This window comes from Schistocerca gregaria, chromosome 9 (genome assembly GCF_023897955.1).
Source record: "Schistocerca gregaria isolate iqSchGreg1 chromosome 9, iqSchGreg1.2, whole genome shotgun sequence".
Taxonomy (NCBI): domain Eukaryota; kingdom Metazoa; phylum Arthropoda; class Insecta; order Orthoptera; family Acrididae; genus Schistocerca; species Schistocerca gregaria.
This window is the reverse complement of record NC_064928.1, coordinates 155,015,798-155,028,120: the sequence shown is the minus strand read 5'-3', so window position 1 is coordinate 155,028,120 and position 12,323 is coordinate 155,015,798. Positions and strand designations below refer to the sequence as shown.

Here is a 12,323-nt window from a genome sequence, read left to right as displayed (position 1 = left end):
TACTAATTTGAACAGTTGACGATTCAGTTGTATGTTTAGTGTGTTTGTAGCTGATGCCTGGGCAAGTTATGCAGTAAACACAACGGCGGTCGCCTGGCAGGTTGTAGATTTCCCCGACGGCCAGGAAGAGGAGGAGGAGGACCTCGACGACGAGTTCGCCGCCCTCGCCAAAGAGTCGGTCTCGCGGAAGGCGTCCTACCAGCCGCCGGCGGACGGCGCCGACCACGACCAGCAGCTAGACCTCGATCTCGGCCCCGGCCTCGGGCGCGACCCCTTCGACACCAGCGTCGCTGCGGCGGTGCTCGGCGAGCAGACCGCGCACGACTCGTTCGACAGCGAGGTCGCCGGGCTCACGGACCAGCCGCCCGCGCTCCCCCAGTCGCAAACCCAGGGCCGCAAGCCGCGCGCCTTCCCCATCTCGCCGGACGTCGACATCGTCCTCGCCAGCGACAGCCCCAGCTCCTGGGCCGCCTTCGACGACGACGCCGAAGAACCCACCACCAAAGGTCAGTCGGTGGCACGTCTCGGAGGCAGATTTCAGACTGTCCAGTACGCGAGGTCCCGAGTCGAGCAACATGTATCGGCAGCTGCTTTTTGGGGAGGGTGTTGTCCTTTCTGTTGCCTGATGACACTCAATAGTTGCGTTTCATATTCTGTTGCTATCTCTCTGTTAGTATATTGTCTTAAATATACATGATACCATTAGCCTCAGATCTACAACAAAATCGGGTGCTTTGTATGCTTTATGTCTTTCGTAATTTATTTATTTGCTCATGTGAATATCCAACCTTTAAGCAACACACAGTTGTACACTGTGTACAGGGTGTTACAAAAAGATACGGCCAAACTTTCAGGAAACATTCCTCACACACTAAGAAAGAAAATATGTCATGTGGACATGTGTCCAGAAACGCTTACTTTCCATGTTAGAGTTCATTTTATTACTTCTCTTCAAATCACATTATCATGAAATGGAAACACACAGCAACAGAACGTACCAGCGTGACTTCAAACACTTTGTTACAGGAAATGTTCAAAATGTCCTCCGTTAGCGAGGATACATGCATCCACCCTCCGTCACATGCAATCCCTCATGCTCTGATGCAACCCTGAAGAATGGCGTATTGTAGCACAGCCGTCCACAATACGAGCACGGAGAGTCTCTACATTTGGTACTGGGGTTGCGTAGACAAGAGCTTTCAAATGCCCCCATCAGTGAAAGTCAAGAGGGCTGAGGTCAGGAGAGCGTGGAGGCCATGGAATTGGTCCGCCTCTACCAATCCATCGGTCACCGAATCTGTTGTTGAGAAGCGTACGTACACTTCGACTGAAATGTGCAGGAGCTCCATCGTGCACGAACCACTTGTTGTGTCGTACTTGTGAAGGCACATGTTCTAGCAGCACAGATAGAGTATCCCGTATGAAATCATGGTAACGTGCTCCATTGAGCGTAGGTGGAAGAACATGAGGCCCAATCGAGACATCACCAAAAATGCCTGCCCAAACGTTCACAGAAAATCTGTGTTGATGACGTGATTGCACAATTGCGTGCGGATTCTCGTCAGCCCACACATGTTGGTTGTGAAAATTTACAATTTGATCACGTTGGAATGAAGCCTCATCCGTAAAGAGAACATTTGCACTGAAATGAGGATTGACACATTGTCGGATGACCCATTCGCAGAAGTCTACCCGTGGAGGCCAATCAGCTGCTGATAGTGCCTGCACCCGCTGTACATGGTACGGAAACAACTGGTTCTCCCGTAGCACTCTCCATACAGTGACGTGGTCAACGTTACCTTGTACAGCAGCAACTTCTCTGACGCTGACATTAGGGTTATCGTCAACTGCCTCGTCCATTGCAGGTGTCCTCGTCGTTCTAGGTCTTCCCCAGTCGCGAGTCATCGGCTGGAATGTTCCGTGCTCCCTAAGGCGCCGATCAGTTGCTTCGAACGTCTTGCTGTAGGGGCACCTTCGTTCTGGAAATCTGTCTCGATACAAACGCACAGCGCCACGGCTATTGCCCCGTGCTAATCCATACATCAAATGGGCATCTGCCAACTCCGCATTTGTAAACATTGCACTGACTGCAATGTGATGAACACTAACCTATTGATACTACGTACTGATGTGCTTGATGCTACTACTGTAGAGCAATGAGTCGCATGTCAACACAAGCACCGAAGTCAACATTAACTTCCTTCAATTGGGCCAACTGGCTGTGAATCGAGGAAGCACAGTACATACTGACGAAACTAAAATGAGCTCTGACATGGAAATTAAGCGTTTCCGGACACATGTCCACATAACATCTTTTCTTTACTTCTGTGTAAGGAATGTTTCCTGAAAGTTTGGCCGTACCTTTTTGAGACACCCTGTATAGTCTTAAATAGTGCTACTTCATACATGATACCATTAGCATCAGATCCACAACAAGATCTGGTGCTTTGTATGCTTTATGACTTTAGTAATTTATTTATTTGCACATGTGAATAACCAACCTTTATAGCAACACACAGTTGTGTACGGCATATATGTATTCACAAAGAAAGAACAAAGAAAGTATGAAGACGAGCAGTAGAAATTTCACCGTGTGTATGGCCGGACATTATCTTGCTGAAATGTAAGTCCAAGATGGCTTGCTATGAAGGCAACAAAAACTGGTGTAGAGTATGATAGACGTACCATTGTGCTGTAAGAGAGCCGCACATGAGAACCAAACGGCCCCTGCTATGAAAAGAAATGGCACCATCACTCCTGCTTGTCAGGCTGTATTTTGGGTGACAATCAAGTTCATATCCCACCAGTGTCCGGAGCCCCTCCAGATACGTTTTCGGTGGTAATCAAAGCTCAATTCAAAGCAGGACTCATCTCTGAAGACACTTCCACTGCAGTAAATGAGGTATCAGATCGGAGAAGTGTCTGGAGAAATGTTAGTGACTTGCTCAATTTGTCCAGCTCTTTCCCTTCAATAGGTCATCCAATTTTTCTGAAATTGTAATCTTTTGTTTCTCTGCTGATTACCGTCCCATTCGGTTCGTGGTTTATCTCTTCTTTCTCTTGTCTCAGAGTGTATTTTGATTATCAATAAGCAGTGGAAACCCGGCTGTCTGGGTGATGGCAGTTAATGCTTTGTTGCCATTTCAACGTTGACAAAGAGACAAGAGAGAGAAACTCAAATCTATCGATGAGAAAGTTAAGGTCGCTTTGTCAACGATTCAGCGACAAATCAGCATTCTGAGTACCGCTAAGCAGGGTAAAGTATCATATTGAAGGTAGAGTTATTTACTTTAAAATTCGTTTCATAAATTTCTGTTTTCTTCAATGAATTAAACTTAATGAGAAAGGCATGAGTCTATTCCTCTTTTATATTAATAACAACAATAATAATAACTGATTACTTAAAGACTTAATAATTCGTAATTATGTTAAGATTCACACGATTTTGAGGGTAGAGACATTTTTGTGTGCCACGTTGTCTCTAGGGCCATGTCGGTGTACCGGGAGTCATAAAAGGTTCGGAACACTGCTCTAAAGTTCACACTGCACTGGTGTGCCAGGTCCTGCGACTACCGCTGGGGTTTAGAGGGAGCTGTTGTCTTCTACAGTCTGCTGCCCGATATTACGCGACCATCTCCTGATGTCAGTTGACAGAAATATTAGCCCAGTACCTGGTGAAAAAATACAGTCGTATACTATGAGTTGGATACTACACTGAAGCACCAAAGAAACTGGTATAGGCAAGGCATGCGTAAACAAATACAGAGATATGTAAACAGGCAGAATACGGTGCTGCTGTCAGCAATGCCTGTATAAGGCAACAAGTGTCTGGCGCACTTGTAATATTGGTTACTCCTGCTACTATAGCAGATTATCAAGATTTAAGTGGGTTTGGACGTGCTGTTACAGTCGGCGCACGAGCGAAGGGGCACAGCATCTCCGAAGTAGCGTTGAAAAGGGAATTTTTTCCGTACTATCATTTCACGAGTGTACTGTGAACATCTGGAATTCGGTACAACATCAAGTGTGCAACATCGCTGCGGCTGGAAAAAGTTCCTGCAAGGATGGGATGAATGTCGACTAAAGAGAATCCCTCAACGTGACAGAAGCGCAACTCTTCCGCAAATTGCTGCAGATTTCAATGCTGGGCCACCAACAAGCGTCAGCGTGCGAACCACTCAACGAAACATTAGCGGTAAGAGCTTTCGCAGCCGAAGGCCCACTCTTGTATCCTTGATGACTGCACGACACAAAGCTTTACGCCTCACCTGGTCAACTGTTGGTGACCGGAAATATGTTGTCTGGTCGGACGAGTATCGTTTCAAATTTTATCGTGCGGGTGGACATACACAGGAATGGAACAACCTGATGAATCCATGGACCCTGCATGTCAACAGGGGAGTGTTCAAGCTGGTAGATGCTTGCAGTGTGGGTTGCAGTTAGTGATACTGGATTCCTAAAACGTCTAGGTACGACTCTGACAGGTGTCACGTACGTAAGCATCGTGCCTGATCACCTGTATCCATTCACGTACATTGTGCATTCCGACGGACTTGGGCAATTCCAGCAGAACAATGCGGTACCCCTCACGCCGAGAATTGCTACAGGGTAGCTCCTGGAACACTCTTCTGAATTTGAACACTTCCGTTGTCCACCAAACTCCCCAGGCATGAACATTATTGAGTATATCTGAGATGCCTTGTAACGTGCTGTCGAGAAGAGATCGCTACCACTCGTACTCTTAAGGATTTATAGAAAGCCCTGCAGTATTCATGGTATCAATTCCCTCTAGCACTACTTCAGACAATAGTCGAGTCCATGCCACGTCGTGTTGCCACGCTACTGTCTGCATATTAGGCAGGTGTACCAGTTTGTTTGGCTCCTCAATATAGTATGAGATCGTTTTCGTGGTTATGGAGTCGTCCCCTTATTGTAGTTAACAAAACGATACACAAGGCAGTGAACTGGATACTGTGAATGGTAGGGGAATTTTTCGGAGACACTAACTGATTGAGTATGATAGCACAACCCGTAAATAGGCAGCATCTGTGTCACAACGTGTTGAGGAGAAGAACATTGCTGATATGGACTGATCCGCCCAGAGTATCAACCTGAACCCAATGGAACACCTTAGTGATGAGTCAGAACGTCGACTTGTCTTGAAATCATCAGTATCGACTCTGTTATCGGCTGTTTAGGAATATAGGTTGCCATTTCTCCACAGACATTTGGATTCCCCAAAAATGGCTCTGAGCACTATGGGACTTAACATCTGAGGTCATCAGTCCCCTAGAACTTAGAACTACTTAAATCTAACTAACCTAAGGACATAACACACATCCATGCCCGAGGCAGGAATCGAACCTGCGACCGCAGCGGTCGCGCGGTTCCAGGCTGTAGCGCCTAGAACCGCTCGGCCACACCGACCGGCTCGGAATCCTCATTTAAAAAGTCCACACCAGAGGTGAAGCCGTCGTAGGACACACCTCATATTAGTGTGCACCAATTGGTGTCTTGATGCTTCTGATCGCAGAGCGTATATTGACTAAAAATAAAGAAAGGTAAAATTTAGAAAGTCTGACGAAGATAAGAAGTTGGTCAGTGAAGAGTATGTGTGTGCTTTGTTTGCAGAGAGCAAGCCGGCTAGACCGCCACCCCCGTCTGCCGCCCCTGCACGCGGCCAGCAGGAGACTTTCCACGAGAGCGAGCTCCGAGCGCTCGCTGAGGATCTGGTGGCTCCTGACCCGTTCGACACATCGTTCGCCGAGGGAATCCTGCCCGGCAGCTCAGACCTCCGCGTGCTCGAGGAGCAGCTGCTGCAGGGCAACCAGGACACCTCGGTGCTCTCCAGCGTCAGCATACACGTCACAGACCCGGCGGGCGAGCAGCTCAACCACTCACCGGGGTAAGCGCCGCAGTCGGGGTCACCAGTTCTCAGGGGGAGCTCCGAAGCGCTCAACATTCATCCAATACTGAGTACTAAACTACGCCCCAACAGGCCATCTTGGCCCAACGGTACCGACCGGCCGCCATATCATCATCAACCAGAATCGTCACTAGATGCGGATTATGGGGGGGGGGGGGGGCGTGTTGTCACCACAATGCTCTCCTGGCCGTATGTCAGTTCACGAGACCAGAGCCGGTACTTCTCAATCTAGCGGCTCCTCAGTACGCCTCACAAGGGTGAGTAGACCCCACTTGCCAACAGTGCTCACACAATTTTTCCAAACTTGCAACCATCTGGTCACCCATCCAAGTGCTAGCCAGGCCCAACAGCGCTTAACTTTGATGATCTGACGGGATCCGGTGTTACCACTGCGGCAAGTGCGCAATGAAATATTGACCTTGCTAGGGTGGTACTGACGTTTCACGCAGTATATTCGAGAGTACCGCATACAATTAAAAATGTTGACGCTTGCTCAATATATTGCACAGTAAATTGTATCGCGTAAAGGTAACATTGAGCAATAAACGGCAGTTCCTGCCGAGAACGACAAGTTTCAGTTCGCTTCAAACTAACTCCTGCAAAGAACTGAAAAAAGAAAACGACAAATAATCAGGGACTGCTCTGGAGTATGTTCGAGGATGTTGTTGTTGTTGTTGTCTTCAACCCTGAGACTGGTTTGATGCAGCTCACCATGCTACTCTATCCTGTGCAAGTTTCTTCATCTCCCAGTACTTATTGCAACCTACATCCTTCTGAATCTGCTTAGTGTATTCATCTCTTGGCCTCCCTCTACGATTTTTACCATACATTAAAGCTGCATGCCCTCGGGAAAAATTACGGCTGTAGTTTCCCCTTTGCTTTCAGCCGTTCGCAGTACCAGCACAGCAAGGCCACTTTGGTTAGTGTTACAAGCCCTTATCAGTCAATCATACAGACTGTTGCCCCTGCAACTACTGAAAAGGCTGCTGCCCCTCTTCAGGAACCACACGTTTGTCTGGCCTCTCAACAGATGCCCCTCCGTTGAGGTTGCACCTACGGTACGGCCATCTGTATCGCTGAGGCACGCAAGCCTCTCCACCAACGGCAAGGTCCATGGTTCATGGGGTAGGATGTTCGATTATGGTTATAAAATAACGGGACTATTGTTGTAAGGCATTTTATTTCAGAAACACACATATTTCGTTACTGACATCCTCGACACTCTACCCTCCTCTACCCTTACAACGCTCCGTGAGAATTTTCCCTTGATGGAAACAGTACTAGACTTTTTGTATGTCTGTCCTTTTGACTGGAGGTTTTGGGGACCGCGGCCGTTCACTACTGTAAAAAAAAATGAGACGCCTACAGCCATCCTTATGATCTTATTTACTTGTAGCTACCAATTTCAGCACTTTAGTGCGCCATCTTCAGACTGCAGTTGATGCTGAAGGGATTGACTCGATCCATATGTATATATCGCATCAGTGGGCAACATAACTGATTACGGTGACTATCTGTAAACAACTTTGCAACCTTGGTTGACAGTTGATGGTTGGATTGCTGATACCAAAATGTACAGATAGTCTGCGTAACCAGTTATGTTGGCCACTGATGCGGTATTTAGATATGGATCATGTCAACCCCTTCAGCACCAACTACAGCCTGAAATGGCGCACTGAAGCGCCCAACCTGGCAGTTACACAATAAATAAGATCGTAAGGACGGCTGTCAACGTTGCACTTTCTTACAATAGTGCTAGACTTCTTCCTCTGTGAGCTCCTTGATTACGTGTGCTCTTTTTCCATTCACTGCTTCGTTGACAGGACTTATATCTTGTCCCTTGTAATGTAGATTTTACCTTGGGGAATACTTGAGGAGCTATGACCATTCGTTCATCTTCACTAATGTGAAACCCATCTTCTCTACTGAGCAAGTGTTCACAGCTGTTAAGGTACGCATTTTAGAGCCCACGTTTATTGGACATTTTTTCTCGTTTTTGTCCACACTACCACCACTGAAAGTTACCAACCCTACACTCTTCGCAACACAAGAACCGGTACATGTATTCAATTGTCAGAGGTATCAGAACGGTTTTCGTACATAACATTCTACTCGTTCGTTTCCGATACAGGGATCCTTACTTCAAATTAATACATTTATCGTTCTCCATCATCATAGAAACTCTGTAACATCATCACGGAATCTCCCCAGTATACGTACATTTTGAGACGTCCACGCCTACAACTTTGACACACTGTATTCTCGTTGGATGACGTTTCCGGACATGGGTTCCTCTTCAAAATACGATGTTATCACTCTCCTCTACAAGTCCTAGAAGTCTGTAACTGGAATTTCCGACCACCCTGTCTATGCTTTGCCTGGAAGAAATACGCTCTAGCGTCATTACACATTGACTTAAGAAATACAACATACTTACTGATGTCTGTCAAAAGGAATGATGCACACAAAATACAAAAGTTAAAACTAGAGTTATACTGTCGTACGCTGATTTAGTAGTGGAATGGATAGTGCAGAGTGCCCCAGGACACATATCAGAGTCGTCACGTCCTATTCCAGAATACATATGTGTTTGCATATCGTGGATCACTTCTCTTAGCGCGTGACCAAGTCTGGTAACGAGTCATTGTTTCCAAGGAATGTCATATATTTCATTCATTCACGTCGTAAACAGTTCGACGTCACAATTCCACAGGCTGTCGGAACGTCGCCATCGACATTGTCGATGAGGCTGGCCACTATTACGTCACGTCTTCCGAGTCGAGCTGCTTTAGGCCGTTACTAATTGATCACACTATCACCAACCAGTATTAACGGTCCCCTTCCGCGTTTTTTTTTTTTTTTTTGTTCCACTTGCTTATGATGAATTTTCCGCAGACAGAACAACTATGTAGCAGTCAACACGGTGTCCGCCACTATCGATCGTGTAAAATTCAGTTTGTTCCGTTCATTCATGCGACAGTAAGCAGACTTTCAACAGGTATTTCAGAACTACGTATGTTTGATTTTTGGCACATCCGCCTTCAGTAGTAACTCAAATCATTTTTGTAGCTGTTTTGAGCGGGTGTTTGTGTACCCACCTCGACGCTACGTCTGAGATGACCTTATACTTACAAATGACAAACAGATACTGTGTGTAACGTTTGTTTACTGTTATTTATTTCCTGCACAAATAAAACACGTTTCTGCTCCACGTGAATATAGCCAGCACCAGTGCTGCCACCACACGGGTACTCAGAGAACGTAATGAACAATGTAACCTGGAGCTGTCAAACCAAACCTCCATGTGTTTGTTTCTCCCTCCACTCTGCCAGCAATTGCCGAACGTCACTGAAAACTGACCGCGCTCACCTGAGCCATTTTCTTTTATTGTGGTGTTTTGTGACGTCATCCCTGCGGCGTCACACAGCCCACACATCAGAATTGCAAATAATCTTTTGAATCACATTATTATTTTCACAATTTACAATGACACTGAAAGGCGATTTCAAGGAAGATTCAGTGAATCGAAATAGAATTCACGGACTGTAACAGACTATTCCGTTCACGTGCAGTCATGTTTCTGATGTACTATTTGAATCTGTGTGACGTGGGGATAGAACGGCGAAAAGCATACAAAAACTAAAATCTCTCGAACTACAACAGCAATTGAACAGAACACGATTAACATACACATGAAACCCGAGGCCAGGCACATTCATGTGAATTGTAGACCATTCATGTAGATGTAAATCTAATATTTCACTCTGAACGGATGTCTTCACTAGATTACCAATTGTTTCTTTATTTTATTCTGGGCGTCACCGTTGACTCACAGAACTCTTCTCTCTCTCTCCTCTATTTGTTTAAGTATGATGACGATGATTGCATCCATAACAAGCGGTTTAGTTTTATTGGGTATACACGATTCTGGGTACCTTTGATGAAATTCGTGCTACTCTAAAGTAATTCTATTCCTAGGTAACTGTGCAAACGATAGATGAAGCAGCCTTTAACTAAAAAAATACTGCTGTGTAGCGAAATAGAAAATTTTGAGAACAGTCGTCCTCCTGATGAAATGAAAAAAATAATTTATGAATAAAAATTGCTTCGATGGCAACGATATCGTCAATAATTGCCCAGAATATTACTTTAAACTCGTTGGTTAGGTAACAGAGAAACAAAAATAGACATTTGAGTCTCTTGGCGCTCTCTCTCTTTTCTTTTTTACCCACAGCGATAGCAGCGCCCCAAGCGGCCAGCAACGATATCGGATGAGTGCTGCGAATACTACTGCTTATACTGATATGGAACGTAATTTTTACAATAGCGAGTGCATGTAGCGCCATCAAGATCGATAACAACTAAAAACGACACCCCCTTTGTCATTCTTTAGTTTACTAAGGACCGTAGGAGGTACAAAACGGCATATTGCAAGACAGTTTATTTACTATTTACATGTAGCCTACAGATATTGAGTGCATAATATTGTTTTCCTTTAATATCCAAAATTGCTACTAAACACGATAAGACCTGTGATTTTGGAGCAAGACGACGAACACCAACCCAACAAAGCGGAGTTTTGTTCGCTACAGTGTCAGCCAAATCAATGTATGTGGAACGTAAGAAACGGTGTATGGAATTTAATACGTATATTATGTAACGTACCATATAGGCCACCACACCTGTAACTTAGGAAAAACCATACAGACGTGAAAAGAAATAGTCAAAGGCAATAGAGCTGTTTTCCAGCACAGAAGAAACCAATTCAATAATTATTGCTATATATGACTCACAATTGGCAAGAATCTTCAACACATTCACTCTTGAAGCAAAAATACACGTTTATAAAAAGATTTGTGTATTAGAAATTCGAATTATGTGTAAAAATACGCAAATCATTAGATCCATAAAAAAGTTTCTGTGATAACAACAGCAGACAGCATCATAAATATGTGCTTCACATGCATGAAACATCGTTTATATTCCCTTGTTTTCGACGGAGAAAGCTGCAATTATACATTTATTCATAAGTAAGTAGTAGCTTATGTCATTGAATCACTGTGGCTAGCTGTTTTTACATGTATTCCACGATAATTCATGTCTCTTGGAAACTTACAAACGCTCATAACCCAAGAATGTAGCGACTATTTCGTTAATTAAACAGAAAATAATTATTCTTCTGACGCTGTGACTGCTTTCTCGCCGCTTGGAACCCTAGTGTTGCGCCAGCTGTCAACTTTCACACCAGAGTAGCTTGGGACTACACCGCCCTCTCTCGGCTACCCTCGGTGTTTACGTAGAAATTACGGGAAACAGTCAGGGTTTAAGGCCCACGTTGCATAAGTGGTGGAAAGTTACGACGTCTCAGTCGCGTGATAGTGGAAGTGATTGTTCCGGCTAAGTAATAACAGGAGTCTATAACCAACAACTGCCACTGAACGTGTTTATTAGCAATGTTTGCTTCAGCTCGGCAGAACGGAAGGAAACAGCATACAGACAGAAGTAAGTATTTCAGCAGAAGCAATCTATTCGCTCCGAATAGTTTTTGGTCAAAAATTATAGGCTGTCAGGAACGTGAATTAAAAGTATTGGTAGTCACAGAAGCTGATAGTTGCACAGGATGTTAAAAAGATCCCATAGTTTGAGAGGTGGTAGTATGCACCAAAACTAGGCGAAAACGTCTGGTAAACATGGGCTTTAAAGTGCTTACGATCTACATAATGGAGCAGACAAATGACTAAGTTCCCTGTTATTGCGACTAAAGTCATGTTTGTGAATTCGAAATACTCTATGGTATCAAAGGGATCTGTAACGTAGCCAGCAGGTAACTTTCACATGCAGGCGGTTCGAAACAAGAGCACGAGTTTGGCGTAGAAGAGATGTTTCACAATAACGAAGATGAAAAAGTGCTCATAGCATTTCAGTTATACGTTTTACAGTCCATGTTTACCACGTCTCAAAACATGGAATACTTGTTATAACACCCTGTATATTCCGCCTGTCTCACCTGACTCTTATCTTGTCTAGGCTTTAGGCAGATTTTTGCAGTTAAGGTTTTGCAATGTGTGGTAGCAGTCAGTTAAAAGCTTACTCATGTGGTGTTTCAGTGGACCACAGTGTCTACGGAAAACTGTTTTGTCTTTAAAAACATTTTAGTGGTAGAATGAGATTTTCACTCAGCAGCGGAGTGTTTGCTGATATGGATATTGGAAGTTTATCTGCTAATGCGATAGAGCGGTCCCATATCAACCATAGTAGGTTATATACGCGCATACGGTATGGCAGCAAGATATAATGGAATATTCGATAGTATTCGTAGAATTTTACTACTTTCGTCGTAAACGTCGAACAAAGGCTGTAAACAATACGGCGACTATTACGTGATGTTACTGATTTT

The 12,323-nt window shown here is 44.7% G+C and overlaps 1 protein-coding gene across 1 annotated transcript in view; it reads left to right on the top strand.

The window, feature by feature from the left end:
- Positions 1 to 12,323, top strand: part of LOC126291470 (uncharacterized) — a 323,747-nt gene that overhangs the window by 90,083 nt on the left and 221,341 nt on the right. Inside the window, exons 7-8 of the mRNA XM_049984981.1 lie at positions 101 to 506; positions 5,632 to 5,905. Coding sequence (XP_049840938.1) covers positions 101 to 506; positions 5,632 to 5,905 — 680 coding nt within the window. The remainder of the gene's footprint in view (positions 1 to 100; positions 507 to 5,631; positions 5,906 to 12,323) is intronic.